Source organism: Syngnathoides biaculeatus, chromosome 10 (assembly GCF_019802595.1).
Source record: "Syngnathoides biaculeatus isolate LvHL_M chromosome 10, ASM1980259v1, whole genome shotgun sequence".
NCBI lineage: Eukaryota > Metazoa > Chordata > Actinopteri > Syngnathiformes > Syngnathidae > Syngnathoides > Syngnathoides biaculeatus.
This window is the reverse complement of record NC_084649.1, coordinates 8,386,119-8,404,428: the sequence shown is the minus strand read 5'-3', so window position 1 is coordinate 8,404,428 and position 18,310 is coordinate 8,386,119. Positions and strand designations below refer to the sequence as shown.

The following is an 18,310-nucleotide window of genomic DNA, read 5'->3' as shown; positions in this document are numbered from 1 at the left end:
TTCGAGGCAGCACAATGGGTGACGTTACGTGAAAATAACCCATACGACAACATTGTAATGTGTGGTGAAAAAAACGAATGGGTCCATTCCAGCTGGATGGTGAGACTACCAAAGTCAGTGCCCGGGTAATGTATAATACAGAATAATAATTGGCTCAGGAGAAAGTGACAATAAACTCAAAATGGATGACATGAGCCTGTGCCCAGAGTTCTAAAAGTTCTGGATGTTGTAGAGCTGTTCTGGTTGACACGCCTTTCCAGCATCATATGAACTTCGGGGACAGTGCCTCTTGATTGGCAGACCAGGCGGCAGTCCCACTTTAAAGAATGGGCAGTGGATGATGTGTTCCACATCTATTGCTATTCAGAATGGAACACGAGACCGACATGCGGATCAGTACGTGTGCAGTGATGCGGACATTTTATTTATTCCATTGTGATTGAAAAAAAAAGAGAGATAAGCTGAAAAGTGAAGCTTTCAATTTACTGGTCAATCTCCGTTCCGACCCTCGTCTATGATCATGAGCTGTGGGTCATGACTGAAATTACAATATCCCGGATACAAGCAGGCGAAATGAGTTTTCTCAGCAGGGTGTCTGTGTTCTCCCTAGGAGGGGGTGAGAAGCTCGCCTATCTGGGATGGGGTCAGAGCAGAGCGGCTGCTCCTCCACATTGAGAGGAGCTAGATGATGGCTGGGACATCTGATTTGGATTCTTTCTGAACACCTCCCTGCTGGGGTGTTCTGGACATGTCCCACGAGAAAGAGACCCCGGGGACAACCCGGGACACGTTGGAGAGAGTACCTCTCTCGGCTGGCCTGGGAACACCTCAGGATCACCCCTGGAAGAGCTTGATGAAGTGGCTGGGGAAAGGGAAGTCTTAGCATCCCTGCTCAAGTTATTGCCTCTGCCACCCAACCTCAGATAAGCGGCGGAAGATGGATGGATGGAGTTTTTTTGACGGTCTAGTTTGTATTTGATCGTTGGATGGTGGGCATGTAGGGTACAGTACAGTTGAAGACAGTGGGGTAAAGTAGAGTGGAGTAGAGGGGACACTGCCGTGAAGTAAAGATCACCTAAACCTGCATACGTCCTGTCAGTCACACCTTGCTGGTCTCAAAGGGCTGCAACAAGCATTGCACTTTTCCACTCATCAACATTCATCTACATTATGTATGAACATTTCACATTAATATACAGAAAGAACATAAATCATGAAAAGAAGACTTATGAAGACATTGCTCCATTTTACACAAATGCAGGACAACCTGAATTCACTGAAATTAGATTTATTTACGTGCTTCATCATAGTCAGGGTTTCTTCAAGAGACACAGCCCTCAAACAAGTACCATGTAAGTTTAGTGTACTGTCCTGTTCAAGCCAGAATGTACCAGTGCAGTGTACCGGAGTGTTTTAGAGCTTTTGAAATAGATACACACATCCAGGGATGTATCCCCTCTCGTGCTCGGTAAGCCCTAGCTGCCACTCTTTCACGTAGGTCACGTTGACGCAGCGCCAAAGTCCCGCATCCTCCATATGCTTTATCTCGCTCTCCAAGGATGCCCTGTAGTTGATGTTCTCACGGTCACACTTGCCGGTCATGCAGATGAGGCCTCCTGTGCGGTCACAGGTCCAGCTGAGATGTGAACATGACAACCCATAGCGTGAAACATGACAAAGGCGTGAAAGGTACCCTCACCCTGCTTAGCGGCCCGGCACAGTTCCCGGATCACATACGCCGGAAGGTGACTTGAACTCAGCGCACCTGCGATAATCACGATTTCATATTCACCTGGAGGGGGAAACGATCACAAAATGAATAACTACACAAGGTAACCTACTCCATCTCTTTGTCCCTGTTCATTATGGGTAGGGATGGGCGAATTCCGATACTGGCCACCAATACTAGGAGCCCTCGTTAAGTTTTCAAATGACACTTCAAATTAAGGCACAAAAAAGCCAAACCTTTCTGACACTCTGTGGAAAAACAAATGACCCCTTATACCTAACAATGATTTGTACCACCCTTGGCAGCAATAACTGGCTGAGAAAGGCCGTGGGATTTCCAAGAAGGAAGCACGGTGAGGCAACTGGTCAGGCTGTCTGCCTCACACTTCTGAGGACCTGGGTTCAAATCTCGGCCCCGCCTGTGTGGAGCTTGCATGTTCTCCCTGTGCCTACATGGGGTTTCTCAGGGTCCTCTGGTTTTCTCCCACGTCCCAAAAACATGCATTAATTAAAAAGTCTAAATTGCATATGGGAGTGAATGTAAGTGAGAGTGCGTGTTTAATATGTGCCCTGCAATTGGCTGGCAACCAGTTTAGGGTGTACCCCGCCTCCTGCCCGTTGACAGCTGGGATAGGCTCCAGCACTCCCTGCGAACCTCGTGAGAATAAACGGTGAAGAAAATGGATGGATGGATGGATGGATGGATGGATGGATACTGAATACGTTTCATGTCATCATTCGCCAATCTGATTAACAACATCATTGATAGGCTCTGCACAAGACATTTAAATCCGTGTCGCTGTCACGTTTGAATCCAAATGCTAATTTGGCTGGCAACCATTTCAGCGTGTACGCTGCCTCTTAACACTCCTGTGACCCTTGCGAGGATAAGCGGCTCTGAAAATGGATGGATGGATTTCCAAGAACGTCTGGGAAATGGGCCCCTCCCTTTCCGGGTTTCCGCAATTGTCATTTGTTTGTTTTTTTTCTGCTGTTTTCTGAAATGTTAAATATCAACTGACATCCATATATACATTTGAAAATAGATATTATTATGAAAACTACTTTTGATATGATTTATTTCAATTTCTATATGAAAAAAAAATGAGCGCAGAGTGTGACATTCATGCTCAAAGTTCCGAAAGTCTCACTCGACATCCCAGTGGCAGCCATATTGCCTGCAACGTCATTTGCAGATGTCACACTGGGACAGTCGCCATTGAGAAGATGGTGTGCCACCTGCTGTGCCAGATGAAAAAGAGGAGATTTTCGGAATTTTCCGAGGCTCCTTCTGAGACTGAAGCTATTTTTTGAAGAAGAGAACATCTCAGAAGCAAGTGAAGTGACCGGGGCGATTTTACCTTATCGTTTTGAGCCATATTAGACGATATGCGGATCACTTCTCACTGACAACAGACTCCCTGACAGATGGGCTAGGAGGACGAGGAGGACAAGGAATCCGATCAACTATTCAAAATGACTTGTGTATGTAGTGTACTCAGGAGGACCCATGCCGGGCGAAGTAACTACTTCAGGGGTGCCCAGAAACCGGTGCCCGGTGTGGGGGAGAGCTCCTTTCTCCTCCCCGCCATTGATGTGACAGCACAGGTCAGCCAGCCTTCCAGCCCGACCCACCTCTGCGTCGGGGGAAACGGTAGCTAACTGCGGCGACCAGCGATATGATGTGGATATTTTGTTACATTCTGAGAGAAGGATTACGTCGTCGGATGTGGACTAATCTTTTTATTCATCCTGCTGCTATCGGAAAAGTACACAGATACTACCTATATAAGGCGGATATTTTGTTACGTTCTGAGAGAAGGATTGAATCGTTGCACGCGGACGGAGCTTTTTATTATTGCTGCTTTCGAAGAACTTGTTTGAGTTTGGTGACTGTACATCTAGTTAGCTAGTTAGCTCATGTTACACACTACTAAACTGTCTTTATACTTTTATTGTATTGTGTGTGTGTGTGTGTGTGTGTGTGTGTGTGTGTGTGTGTGTGTGATTAAACTTAAACGCAATACAAGTGCTTTGTTATATGTTTCCCGGTTTGACCAAGGGGATTTATTCTAAATTCACACGTAACATAAGCTATAAACTGTGAGAAAAAATTAGTCCCCCCCCAACTAATATTTTTTATCTCCATACAACCCTACCTCTATACACACCTACCTGAACTGGGTGTTTTGGAAAAGTGTGAAGAGTGAATCCATCCTCCTGAGTGTTTGAGCAAAATCCAGCAATACGATGAGCCGGCATTTTAGCTAACACGCTGAAAAATTATTTTTCGCCAGTACAATATGGATAAACCAATGTAAACACGAGACCCCGCTACTGCAAAAAATGTCACTTCCTGGTTGTTCTCCAACACAATTGACCTCTCCGTAGAAAATGCGTCATCCGCGTCGCTGACCAATCAGAGGCCAGAGATCTGCATAAACTACACCCCTTTTTTGCATCCGCTGTTCCCCCAGACAACGTTGCATGGTCCACTATAGCTTTTGTTAGCGTTTTATCGCGTATTTGGGTTCTTTAACAATAGATATGGTTAAGAGGTGTAGTCACGGACTTTGTAATAGTGACGACAGGTATCCTGAAAGGCTAGTTGGTGGAGTTCAATTCATACCCTTTCCAAAACCGAAGACCCAGTACGAAAAATGTCTTCGATGGATCAAACTTTGTGGAAGACCGCATCGTCAACTGAATCCATCTAATATCAACCGGAACAGAAGACCGAGTACGAAAAATGTCTTCAATGGATCAAACTTTGTGGAAGATCGCATGATCAACTGAATCCATCTAAAATCAACCGGAACAGATATGTTTGCACGAAGGTAAGCCCTATATTTGATTTTCAATACGTCTCATATAAATGAATTAGCAGTTCTTCGCTTGCATTACATCGCTACGTGTGAATGATTGACACACTTGATCTGTGTTGAGCGATATTTTGCGATGATCTGACTGCACAAACGTGTCTCTTTGTTGCCGGCTACCAAGCTACCCTAAACCGGACTATGTTTGCACCAAGGTATGCCCTATATTTGATTTTCAATACATGTCTCATATAAATGAATTAGCAGTTCTTCGCTTGCATAATATAGCTACGTGTGAATGATTGACACAATTGATCTGTGTTGAGTGAGATTTTGCGAGGACCTGACTGCACAAACGTGTCTCTTTGTTCGCGGCTAGTGAGCTAAGCTAAACCGGACTTCTTTCTTCTTCTTTTCCTTTCGGCTTGTCCCGTTAGGGGTCGCCACAGCGTGTCATCTTTTGCCATCTTAGCCTATCTCCTGCATCTTCCTCTCGAACCCCAACTGCCCTCATGTCTTCCCTCACCACATCCATAAACCTTCTCTTTGGTCTTCCTCTCGCCCTTTTGCCTGGGAGCTCCATCCTCAGCATCCTTCTCCCAATATACTCACTCTCTCGCCTCTGAACATGTCCAAACCATCGAAGTCTGCTCTCTCGAATCTTGTCTCCAAAACATCCAGCTTTGGCTGTCCCTCGAATGAGCTCATTTCTAATCCTATCCAACCTGGTCACTCCGAGCGAGAACCTCAACATCTTCATTTCTGCCACCTCCAGTTCTGCTTCCTGTTGTTTCTTCAGTGCCACCGTCTCTAATCCGTACATCATGGCCGGCCTCACCACTGTTTTGTAAACTTTGCCCTTCATCCTAGCAGACACTCTTCTGTCACATAACACACCAGACACCTTTCGCCAGCTGTTCCAACCTGCTTGGACCCGTTTCTTCACTTCCTGACCACACTCTCCATGCTCTGTATTGTTGACCCCAAGTATTTGAAGTCGTCCACCCTCGCTATCTCTTCTCCCTGTAGCCTCACTCTTCCCCCTCCACTTTTCTCATTCACGCACATATATTCTGTTTTACTTCGGCTAATCTTCATTCCTCTCCTTTCCAGTGCATGTCTCCATCTTTCCAATTGTTCCTCTGCATGCTCCCTGCTTTCACTGCATATGACAATATCATCTGCGAACATCATGGTCCAAGGGGATTCCAGTCTAACCTCATCTGTCAGCCTATCCATTACCACTGCAAACAGGAAGGGGCTCAGAGCTGATCCCTGATGCAGTCCCACCTCCACCTTAAATTCCTCTGTCACACCTAAGGCACACCTCACCATTGTTCTGCTACCATCATACATGTCCTGTACTATTTTAACATACTTCTCTGCCACACCAGACTTACGCATGCAGTACCACAGTTCCTCTCTTGGTACTCTGTCATAGGCTTTCTCTAGATCCACAAAGACACAATGTAGCTCCTTCTGACCTTCTCTGTACTTTTCCACGAGCATCCTCAAGGCAAATAATGCATCTGTGGTACTCTTTCTAGGCATGAAACCATACTGTTGCTCGCAGATACTTACTTCTGTCCTGAGTCTAGCCTCCACTACTCTTTCCCATAACTTCATTGTGTGGCTCATCAACTTTATTCCTCTATAGTTCCCACAGCTCTGAACATCCCCTTTGTTCTTAAAAATGGGAACTAGAACACTTTTCCTCCATTCTTCAGGCATCTTTTCGCCCGCTAGTATTCTGTTGAATAAGTTGGTCAAAAACTCCACAGCCATCTCTCCAAATTGCTTCCATACCTCTACCGGTATGTCATCAGGACCAACTGCCTTCCCATTTTTCATCCTTTGTAATGCCTTTCTGACTTCCCCCTTAGTAATCATTTCCACTTCCTGGTCCTTCACTCTTGCCTCTTCAACTCTTCCTTCTCTGTCATTTTCTTCATTCATCAACTTCTCAAAGTATTCTTTCCATCTATTTAGCACACTACCGGCACCAGTCAACACATTTCCATCTCTATCCTTAATCACCCTTACCTGCTGCACATCTTTCCCATCTCTATCCCTCTGTCTGGCCACCTGTAGAGATCCTTTTCTCCTTCTTTCGTGTCCAACCTGGTGTACATGTCTTCATATGCCTCTTGTTTAGCCTTTGCCACCTCTACCTTTGCCCTACGTCGCATCTCGATGTACTCCTTTCGCCTCTCCTCAGTCCTCTCAGTATCCCACTTCTTCTTCGCTAATCTCTTTCCTTGTATGACTCCCTGTATTTTGGGGTTCCACCACCAAGTCTCCTTCTCCCCTTTCCTACCAGATGACACACCAAGTACTCTCCTGCCTGTCTCTCTGATCACCTTGGCTGTCGTCGTCCAGTCTTCCGGGAGCTTCGGTTGTCCATCGAGAGCCTGTCTCACCTCTTTCCGGAAGGCCGCACAACATTCTTCCTTTCTCAGCTTCCACCACATGGTTCTCTGCTCTACCTTTGTCTTCTTAATCTTCCTACCCACCACCAGAATCATCCTACAAACTACCATCCTATGCTGTCGAGCTACACTCTCCCCTACCACTACTTTACAGTCAGTAACCTCCTTCAGATTACATCGTCTGCACAAAATATAATCTACCTGCGTGGTTCTACCTCCGCTCTTGTAGGTCACTATATGTTCCTCCCTCTTCTGGAAATAAGTGTTCACTACAGCCATCTCCATCCTTTTTGCAAAGTCCACCACCATCTGCCCTTCAAAGTTCCTTTCATGGATGCCGTACTTACCCATCACTTCTTCATCGCCCCTGTTTCCTTTACCAATATGTCCATTACAATCTGCACCAATCACAACTCTCTCGCTGTCTGGGATGCTCAGAACTACTTCATCTAGTTCCTTCCAGAATTTCTCTTTCAACTCTAGGTCACATCCTACCTGTGGTGCATAGCCGCTAACCACATTATACATAACACCCTCAATTTCAAATTTTAGTCTCATCACTCGATCTGATACTCTTTTCACCTCCAAGACATTCTTAGCCAGCTCTTCCTTTAAAATAACCCCTACTCCATTTCTCTTCCCATCTACTCCGTGGTAGAATAATTTAAACCCTGCTCCCAAACTTCTAGCCTTACTACCTTTCCACCTGCTCTCTTGGATGCACAGAATATCAACCTTTCTCCTAATCATCATGTCAACCAACTCCTGTGCTTTTCCTGTCATAGTCCCAACATTCAAAGTCCCTACACTCAGTTGTAGGCTCTGTGCATTCCTCTTTTTCTTCTGACGCTGGATCCGGTTTCCTCCTCTTCTTTGTCTTCGACCCACAGTAGCTGAATTTCCACCGACGCCCTGCAGGTTAGCAGTGCCGGGGGCGGGCGTTGTTAACCCGGGCCACGACCAATGCGGTATGGGATTCTTTAGATGAACGCTCATATTTCTTTGGCACAGTTTTTATGCCGGATGCCCTTCCTGATGCAACCTTCTGCATTTGTCTGGGCTTGGGACCGTCCTACAGATTGCACTGGTTTGTGCCCCCATAGGGCTGCATTAAGCTAAACCGGACTAGCGAGTCCTAAAAGCCTTCGACGTGCACCGAGACACCAAGACTGAAGGAAGGATGTTTGAGGACACTATAAAGTAGTGATTGTCGTACTCGGTCGGGACTTACGTAGGTTCGGCACTAATTCAAGAATAATTATTGAGGGGCGCGCGTGATATTACACAAAGAAAATGAGAGAAACAACTCAAAAATCAAGCCTCGCCTTCTTTTCCTTCATACAGCGGTTCACGAACGACTATACAGATACACATACAGATTCTGCACACAAGTGTGACAGATAACACGAAAATAGGAAACTGTCAATGACGAATTCGTCTTTGGGTTATAATATATTATATTATGTGGCTTCTTGGTCTTCCTCTGACTTCGGAAAGATCTCACACTAATATCAATGGTTTCTCCGTCGATATGCATGTAAATACCATTGAAATACCCCTCGCTGAAATACTTGAAGCCCTTCTGTCTGCTTTTCAACGATATTTCACTATTCGCTAAGAATGCGAGTGAGAAATCAGCTGGTAAATCGGACAATTTCGCTCTAGTCTTTTCTTCCTGCACCGCCATTTTTGCTAATTGTTTGTCTGAGGTTAGCGCACGTGGGGTGACGTAACTTCAGGAGGCGTGGTTAAGTGCCCTGTACGGAGGGGTCAATTGCCCCGTGGTGAGAGATGGAAAAATCCATATACGACAACATCATGACGTGTGGTGAAAAAACGGATGGGTCCATTCCAGCTGCCTTTTTCTATTAAAAACATACTAAGAATCCTGATTTGTGTGTCAGTAGCCCTTTAAGGTGGTTCATGTTTTGTTTTTGTGTTCTAAAATTTCCAAGTGTTTCGAGTTTTCTTTTTTGTTTTCTGAAATGTTAGTGTTACACAATTTGATAACAAATAATAATGAAATTTATCAAGGCTTTATAAAAACACACTTGAACTTATTAAAAAGACTTAACCTGGAGTGTGTCATAAATCTGTCTACAATTGAACCAGAAAGGAATACTGTATAAACTAATTTGTACTCGTATGCAAGTTGTAAGTGAACAGACCTGAATTAATGCACAGCTGTTATCAATGTGGAAACAATCTGAATTAGAATCAGATTTTATGGCCAAGTATGTAACAACGCAGACGGAATTTATCCCGGCAGTGGTGGGAAGTTGTCAAACAAAGCACTGAACAACTGAAAGTATAGGAAAACTGAACGTATAGGAAAACTAACTAACTAACTAACTAACTGACGCTGCTTTCTCATCTTGCTGTCAATGATTGGGAATTGTATACCATTACTTTGAGGACACGCAAAGAACACAAGCCCGCTCGTACACGTCTCCAGATAAAAGGCAGGTTTATTTGTCACTCCTACTTGCGACTGACTGTAAAATTGATAAGTAACAAGAGGGGCTAAAGAATCATTTACAACAGGGGTGTCATAATGGTTTCTCTCAGAGGGCCATTATGACTGTGAAACGCTAAAAATCTTTGGCCCATCATATTTACACAATCAATACATCAACTAGTTTTGGAATCAGAAACCTAGGGTAATGGGTTTTTCAACTACTGTTGATGTTTGGTAAAACAAAAATGTCTCAACGTCATCATTTATGTTGTGACAATTTTAAATTTTGGTACAGATTTTAACAAAAATCCTGGAGGTTGACACACATGATTTGCCTTTTCGTCATGTGGCGGGCCGGATCTGGCCCCCCCGGGCATTGAGTTTGACACCTGTGATTTACAAAGTGTTACAAATTCCACTGAAGTTGGGACATCTTGTGATACAAATAAAAACAGAATACAATGATTTGCAAATCATTTTCAATGTATAATTAATTGAATACAGGCCCCATAGCTCAGTGGTTAGAGCATTGGTTTGGTAAACCAGGGGTTGTGACTTTGTATCCTGATGGGGCCTCCACTCCCCAAGAGGGGTTGTGTCAGGAAGGGCGTCCGGCATAAAAACTGTGCCAAACAAATATGAGCGTTCATCTGAGATGTCAGGCTGTGGCGACCCCTAACGGGACAAGCGGAAAGAAACTTACTGCACATTACTAATGTTGAAACTGAAAAACTTTGGTTTTAGCAAATAATGTAATTTACTAACTTTTATGGCAGCAACACGTTCCAAAAAAAATGGGACAGTTTCATGTTTACTTCTGTGTTACATCACCTTTTCTTATTCCAACATTCAATAAACGCTTGGGAAGTGAGGAGCCTAATTTTTGAAGGTTTCCCCATTCTTGCTTGATGTACTGCTTCAGCTGTTCAACAGTCTGATGTCTCCATGGTTATATTTTACGCTTCATAATGCGCCACACATTTTTAATGCGAGATAGGTCTGGACTGCAGGCAAACAAACCCATGTTGTTTCAACATATGCAGAATTTGGTTTGGCATTGTCTTGCTGAAATATGATGGGGCATCAATGAAAGAGCAGTTGCTTGGATGGCAGCATATGTTTCACACGCTTGTTCAAAAAAGAGGTGAACCCAGCCCAATGGTGGGGGATTAACATTTTCCGCTGGGAGGGGGAGGGGAATGCTAAGTCTGAAGATTGTAAACAATCTGCACCCCCAGCCCCCAGTTTAAAAACCACTGACCAAGCCCCATCCAATTAACCTGCTCACCTGTGGGATGTTCCCAATAGTTTTTTGATAAGCATTCCTCAACTTTATCAGCCTTTTTTGTCACCTGTCTTAGCTTTTTCGGAATGTCTGCAGCGATAAAAGTTCATGAGTATTTGCAAAGAACAATGAAGTTTCGCAGCTCGAACGTGAAAAATATCTTGTCTTTGTAGTGTATTCAATTAAATATAGGTTGAACATGATATGCACTGCGTACGGATTTTATTTATGTTAAACCAACACCCCAAGTTCATTTTAATGGATAGGTTTCCAATGACGTCGCCACCACGCTTAGACCAATCTGATAAATTAACGATGATGATGCGTCACATCACTGCGCATTGACTTATATTGTACGTGAGAAGTTGACAGATATGAACCACTTTTCGGGTTTTCCCATTTCCCCGGGCATCAGCGAATGTGCATACCTGACGGGACAGGAAGCGGCTGTTCTCCTAGCACGGCCATCTTGAGCTCCCGGTACAGCCCGGTGTGTCGGGCCCGCTGCAGCATCCCCTCGCTGCAGTCCACGCCCACAAAGTGCTGGAATCCCTCCCGCTTCATCTGCACCACACACGTGCTAAGTGTTTAGCCAGCTCACATACAAGCAAGCATGACACTCATTCTGACGGATTGATTTCCTTAAATGCCGGCGCCCACCATCTTGGCCACCCAGCCCGTGCCACAGGCCACGTCCAACACCACTGCTGTTTGCCGCTCGCCGGTGAAGTGAGCAGAGACATGTTCTGCTGCCATAATGGGTGCACGGAACCCAATAAGTTCCATATCCTGTTGAGTGGGCCCGCAAAACAGCGATTAGAGAACCGCTGTGTCATGCAGGACAGTCAAAAATTGTGAGGAACTGACACCCGCATAAAACTTTTTCAGTTTACTTTCAGTCTAAACCAGGGCTGGGCAAGCCATGGCCCACGGACCACATCCGACCTGCCAAAGATAGGTAAAGAATCACTCGAGTCATACTAAAATCGTGACTACATTGGTTGGTCCTTGTCCGAAATGCTTAATAGTTCCACTAGGCATTGGTCCACTGATACATTCAGTTGACTTGTTGGCTCCATCAAGCTGTGATTGTCAACTCTCACTGGAGCGGTTCGCAGCAGAGTTTGAAGCGGCTGGGATGAGAATCAGCGCCTCTAAATCTGAGACCATGGTTTAGAGTGAAGTGCACTCTCCAGGTCGGGGATGAAATCCTGCCCCAAGTGGAGGAGGAGTCTAAATCTTTAGAGAATTGGACTGGGAATAGCATGCTTGTTTATGTTTAGGTGCTTGCTGTACCATGTTGTTGTGTCAATTCTGGATTAAGTTGCTGCTTTAACACTAATATTTCAGTTATTGGTTCATGTTGATGTAACTGTAACTTGTGTGGCATACATTACTAAATAATGGTGGCTATGCTAATGCTTTTTTTGGGGGGGTTTTGTTTTGTAGTGTATAAGTGATATCACTGCCACGTTACAGCTCCATTTCTGAGAATTACCACAACAAAACCAAAACTAGACTTTGATGCACTGGCAAATAAATAAATAAGTAAGTAAGTAAATAAATAAATAAATTAATTAAAATTGATCAACAAAACAACCCAGTACCCATTATGAGTAAATCCAAGTATTCACACCAAAATGCCTTTTTTGTTGTTGTTGTTCATTGTTCATATGTAACCATCTGCTTGTGACTCAGCCAGCCTGTCAAATTTCAAAAGTGATGTGGCCCCTCAGCCAAAAAGTTTGCACACCCCTGTGTTAGAAGGTCTCCCAAAAAGTGACTCATGTGGTGTTATGGGTCAAATATAAGACTACTAACTCTTATATGGTTTGCTCTTTGGAACTAATTAAGCTCAAAGTTTTAATAATTCATCCACCCATCCATTATCCAAGCTACTCATCCTCACAAGGAGCCTATCCCAGCTAGCTTCGGGCGAAAGGCAGACTACACCCTGAAGTGGTCGCAGGGCAGATATCAGCACCATCACTGATCGGGAATCGATCCCACGCTGCCCGCAGCAAAGTCAGGCGTGTAAAACACTACACCATCACTGACTACTTTTAATAATTACGGTGATAAAATATTAAGTGATTTTATTATCACCCAAAAATAGAATGGTCTCTTTTATCATTTAAAAAATGTTAAGCTTGTCAAAACAATCAGGGTTTCAGTTAAAACACGCCAGCCAAAATAGTTTGTGCACCTTCAAAATCAAACAAGAGCCATTACAGAAGTTGTATTGAAATGTCTGCTTCTACAACAAAAATAATTCTCTCCCAATATGTCTATCATTGGGCTTACTGTTTATTGCAGGGTTCGTATTATACGATGCACATTCTATGACCTCATATGCACTAAATAATAAATTATCAATTCAAGATAATAATGTGCCTGCATATTTTTTTTTATTTGATGGGCTAATCTGCATCAAAGGCCTTGGTTTATGCAACATTTAATAAAATGAAGATTTATTTGGGCCCTGTGTTGTAAAGGACAAGTAGTTTATTGCTTCTTCCAGGGTCCATGTTATACTATTTATGATATCGTGCACAAGGGGATATCTTTGCTTGTCGCCTATGACGTGTTCACTTGCGAGCTGCCTCAAGCAACTGACCTGGACATTTACTAAAATGTTCAAAATAATATTTAAATAGGCCATACTTGCTGTATATAAAGGGAAAACATGGTGCTACAGTTGTATTGTAGTAGTTATTCAGCCAATAATATTAATACTGCACATTCTATGGCCTAATTTGCCATAATAAATTATCTTGAAAGGATATAAACGTGCTTGCATATTTTGTTATATTTGATAGGCCAATCTAGATCAAGTGATTTTGCTTATGTAACATCCATCCATCCATTTTCTTTGCCGATTATCCTCATAAGGGTCGTGGGGAGTGAACAAGAGCCTAATTTGACCTTTTCTTCTGTTTGTTTTTGAACAGACTCAGGAGAGCCAAAACATCCACGCGCTGCCAAGACACTCCAGAGGTTCTGCAAACAACCCCGGCTAAAAGTGGCCCTCCCCGATATATACAGTGAAAAGAAAAACCTGACTGGAATCCTGCCCTCATATCAAAAATATGCACAGGGTGTTTGACCAATGTACAAGATCTCATTCAGGACTTTTTCAAGGAAGTGTGATGCCGCTCGTGATGACCTGCTCGTAGTTTTGGGCCCATTGATTGTAGTACTGCATCGTGTCCGTCGGCGTGCCGTCATTACGCATGGACAAGATGGCCTCTTTTGCCATTTCGAACGTGCGGGTCTCCGTGGACGACATGCTGCACGTGCTTGTATGCTGAGACCAGAAGGCAAAGAAACAGAACCAGTGATATCAACTTGAGGACGGAAAGATGCACAACCATGTTCCAACCAACACTTTTTCATAGTCTCGAAATCGATTCCATATGTGACACATTGCTGCAGAGAAAACATGAAAAATACAACAACTACAAAATCTGTCGCAAAGTAATCTTTGTGCAGGGTTGCTTTGACAAAGTCCAAACCTTTTGTCCTTTACCTTGGCAAGGAAAACGAAGAACGTCAAAATTCCAGGGGAGTCACTCCTCGGGATCTGTATTTACTGTGCCGTCAATGCAGCACGAGTTTGAACCCAGCATGAAGAGGCGTAGTCTGCAAGGCCGGCCTCCGGGGGCAGGGGGCAAGAGGCGGTCCCCATCTGTTGCAGAGTCACCTTGCCCTACACCTCAGGGAAGAACATCCTGCAATCAAATCGTAAAACCATTGGTGCCGCCCGCTGGCGCCACCGTTACGTTTCCGTCTTGAAAACAATAAAAACAATCATAACCTCAATCCAAGCGATGAGGTTTTGTCACTTGGCAGGTCACATCACGACAGGGAAGGGATTTGAGTTCCCACTTGTTTCTGTCATCAAAAGAGCCCTCCAGTGCAAAAGAAGGCCAAATATCATGGTAATCCTTTTGTGTAAAGAATGTGTTTGAGCTCACAGGCTTGAATCCAAGTAAGTATATGTACAGTACACTGATGTCGGCTGAGCAGACGCCCTCTTACCCGGACTGGTCCTCTTTTCTCTCCGGCCTAAGTTTCAAACTGCTCAGTGATTCTCCAAGTACATTTGTACTATGACCCCCATTAGGTGTTGCAACAGCAAGTTTCATGCATAACTTGCTTGGTAGTGACGATATAAAATGTCATATTTGAAATTGTGTAGCATTCCATCATATCAATTAAAATCAATATTTATGTATTTATTTTTGCAGGCATATGTAAATGGTTCCGGCCCAGTGGATGACTTGGTTAAAGGACAGGTGTCAAAACTCAAGGCCTGGGGTCCAGATCCAGCCTGTCACATGATTTTATCTGGCCCGCCCCCAAAAATGTATTCACTGAAGACTCTAAATTTCCCTGAGGTGTGATTGTGAGCACGATTAGTTGTTTCTATGTCCCCTGTGAATGGCTGGCAATTTTTGGCATGCACAGCGATGTCATCTTTTTCCTGCTGGGTCCTGTTCAGGTCGGTCACAATGAACGTTTGAGGCCAGGCGAGTGCGAGGAAGTGGGAGTGCAGTAAGGTCAAAAAAGGTCAACTTTCCATCCCTCCATTTTCCAAGTCGCTTATCCTCACGAGGATGTCCAACCAACATCGAGGAGATTGCGCTACATTACCGTAAGCCCGAACATCTGTATAAAAAGTGACTACAGATAGGTAAATGACAGCAAAGCTTCCGAGCTTGCATCAGTCTTCCTGAAGTGTGATAATTGGAAATGCTGCGTCGGAGGTTGTCAAAACACAGGTGTCACTTGACCTATGTAAGCGTCATCATTAAAAAATGTAAAAGTGAAAATGACCAATTACAGTAGTAACTGTGTATAACATGCGTTGACATAATACCCCTCAGGTCACAGTACTTCATACCATGCCGTTCATAATCTCCACATGTACGACGGAGGTGCCAAAAGGTACTGCAGTCTAAGGGGATGAGCATATTTTTGACAATTCTGCTGCAGAATTCTCAAATTGCTTTTCTATCCTTGATCACCCTTACAGGAAGCAGACAAATAAGATTTTCTTTAAGGAATAAAAATTGTCAGCGTTGAGAAATTTAATTAGAATGCTAAACAGTATTTCATGTATATAACACAATGATACAAAGCAGTTTGTTCACACACACACACCACACACACACACACACACACACACACCACACACACACACACACACACACGTTTTTGCTACTTTGTGTGGACTATGACTCTCTGAGTTCATTGTGAGGACCACCACTTCCACTATAGCTGGAATGATGCAACTCACATAGCCATCAGTAGAGGGGTTTAGAGAGCCAGAATATCACTTTAGATTGCAAAACACTCCAACTAAAAACCCAACTAAAAGCCAATCTTATTTTTATGTAGTTGTGTGGACTTGGCCCCTTGTTGCTAGGCAGATTTGATGACACACGTTTGATTTTAAAATTTCTCTCTCAATATTATTCAAACAAAAGACACTGTATTGCTCATATTTTGGAGACTTATTTCAGCAACATATAGTGCAGCTAAATTAAATACCATGTGTTTTTTTTAATTCACCATTGTAAGTTTCCCCTATTTTAAAATGAAAGTGAGATGTAAGACTTGATAGCAGAATACCTTTTTTAATACAAGTGTAGTATTTAGAATCCATTGTTGTTTAAAAAATATATATATGTCTACTTTCCCCTTTTTTGTGACATTATTGAATTGTGAATTTGATTTTGAATATCCCTCCAATCATGATTGCAGAGAATTGGCTCTGCATCTACAGTGCCGTGAAAAACTATTTGCCCCCTCAAGATTTCAGTTTTTTTGTTTTTTTTCAAACACAAAGGTTTAAAATCATGAAACCAATTTTAATATAACTCAGAGACAACCCAAAGAAATACAAAATGCATTTGTCAAATGACATCTTAATTTATTATAACTCTATGCTCCTAGTTGTCACAATCCTTTTGCTTCATAACTACAAGGCTTCTAATGACATTTCTTTCTGGGAAAAAATATGTGATCCGGACCTGAAACAGAAATCAGAAATGAAGAAATGTACTGGCATCCACACTGAAAATTGTTTTGTGTTATATAAACAGTAAAAGTATGAGAATTCTGCTGTGCTATATACATAGGAAAAACAATCTTATAAAGTGAATTTATCCTAATTCGAGTGAAAATATTTTACTCCACTTACTTTTAGTCATTTTGCCATTTTACACCTAAGTTTTCTGAAAAGAAAGATCTTAGTCTTTCTCTTCTGTTTTATGTAGAGAAGTTAAACCTTTCTTAAAATAAGTACTGTAACTATTTTTCCAATAAGAAGTAATGACAAACAATTCATTGAGTAAGATTTTGTGTCTTTTCAGTGACTTCAACTCACGGTTTTTGACACAAATTATTTTCAGGGAGGTTCTAAAGAGACTTGGTAACAGAATTATAGACACACTACTGCGATATCCTCTTGACAGTAGTACAGAACTGCCAACCTCAAAGTTCAATACAAATCACAAAATCACTGGAAAAAAAAAAACCATCCAAATGTCCAGATTTTTTAAATCATGGCAAGCTGTATTAGAACAAAAATAAGTCTGAATACTCTTCAATTGCACAAAACTATTACAGTAAACCTCTCTACTTTGCGCATCACCTATAACGGATTCAATGCATCGCGAATATCTGACACGTTTAATTAACTATTGAAAAATTGTTAAAAAAAAAATTAAAAACTTCACACATTTAGCGTGTTTTATGTCCTCAGAATGAAAGTGGGGGAAAAAATAGAAAGGTTTGCTGACTTTAGCAACAGTTTCATTCTGCCTGAAAATCCCACGGACAATTAAAAACTAACCCTAGTATGATGAAATATCAAATATGTCTTACCTCGATTAGATGTAAGTTGTTTTCATTCGTTTTTCTTCCAGATCGCCACATAAATAGCTTTTCACAAGCCTCGTCGGTTCTGCAGCAAGCATGATTGTGTTTTAGACGATGCATTCATTTCCACCAAGGAATTTCAGAGCACCGCAAACCTCATGTTGAAGGAAAATTTAGATAATTCGACGGTTGAGATTCAAAAATATTACCTCAGGCAAAACAAACATATATAGTTGACACCAACATTACCAACTTGAACAATCGTTCATTTTAGTATAAATAAACATGGTGACTTACATGTCAATCCATGTAGTTCTGTAACTTCCGTACTAATTAAAAGCAACGTCTCATGCAGGTGCATTCCCCACCCCCACAAGTGTCGACCAACTTCCAAAAGCAGTCACAGCAACTCTCCCCTCCCCCACTTTAGTTTGATGACTGCACAGAAATTAACCAACAGGTTGCATGTAACAGAAATATAGTTTGAGCAATGTACTGAACCTCACAGTTTAGTGTCACCCTCATGTGATTAAAAAAATTAATAAAAATAACTCTTTAAGTAGTCATATGAATTCCCGAGAATATTAGTTCAACATTTGAAATCACTCTGCCTCATTTAATTAAAAGCAGGATTGTTAACTGTTTGGCATACATCCACTGTGGTATGACTGATTGTCGTGCTTCGTACCTTTTTTTAAATTTT

At 42.6% G+C, this 18,310-nt stretch overlaps 1 protein-coding gene across 7 annotated transcripts; it reads right to left on the bottom strand.

The window, feature by feature from the left end:
* Positions 1-1,125: 1,125 nt before the first annotated feature.
* Positions 1,126-18,010, bottom strand: LOC133507782 (methyltransferase-like protein 27). 7 transcript variants are annotated; one of them, XM_061833205.1, is made up of 8 exons: positions 17,905-18,010; positions 17,614-17,762; positions 14,249-14,450; positions 13,886-14,026; positions 11,380-11,508; positions 11,148-11,283; positions 1,700-1,792; positions 1,126-1,616 (listed from the first exon to the last, which is right to left on the bottom strand). In XM_061833205.1, the coding sequence occupies exons 4-8, from the start codon at positions 14,006-14,008 to the stop codon at positions 1,414-1,416; spliced, it is 684 nt and encodes a 227-aa protein (XP_061689189.1). In that variant the 5' UTR covers positions 14,009-14,026; positions 14,249-14,450; positions 17,614-17,762; positions 17,905-18,010; the 3' UTR covers positions 1,126-1,413. The 7 variants fall into 7 exon arrangements, with proteins under 7 accessions (XP_061689189.1, XP_061689193.1, XP_061689191.1 ...); XM_061833209.1 differs by having other exon boundaries at positions 17,614-17,692; XM_061833207.1 differs by having other exon boundaries at positions 17,614-17,692; positions 17,817-17,995.
* Positions 18,011-18,310: the final 300 nt, after the last annotated feature.

Coding starts and splice junctions, on each gene's coding strand:
- LOC133507782 (XM_061833205.1), bottom strand. CDS start 14,008: ATGTCGTCCACGGAGACCCGCACGTTCGAAATGGCAAAAGAGGCCATC. Junction 11,509..13,885: donor GGGCCCAAAACTACGAGCAG/GTCATCACGAGC, acceptor CCCACTCAACAG/GATATGGAACTTATTGGGTT. Junction 1,793..11,147: donor GCCGCTTCCTGTCCCGTCAG/GTATGCACATTC, acceptor TTCCCCCTCCAG/GTGAATATGAAATCGTGATT.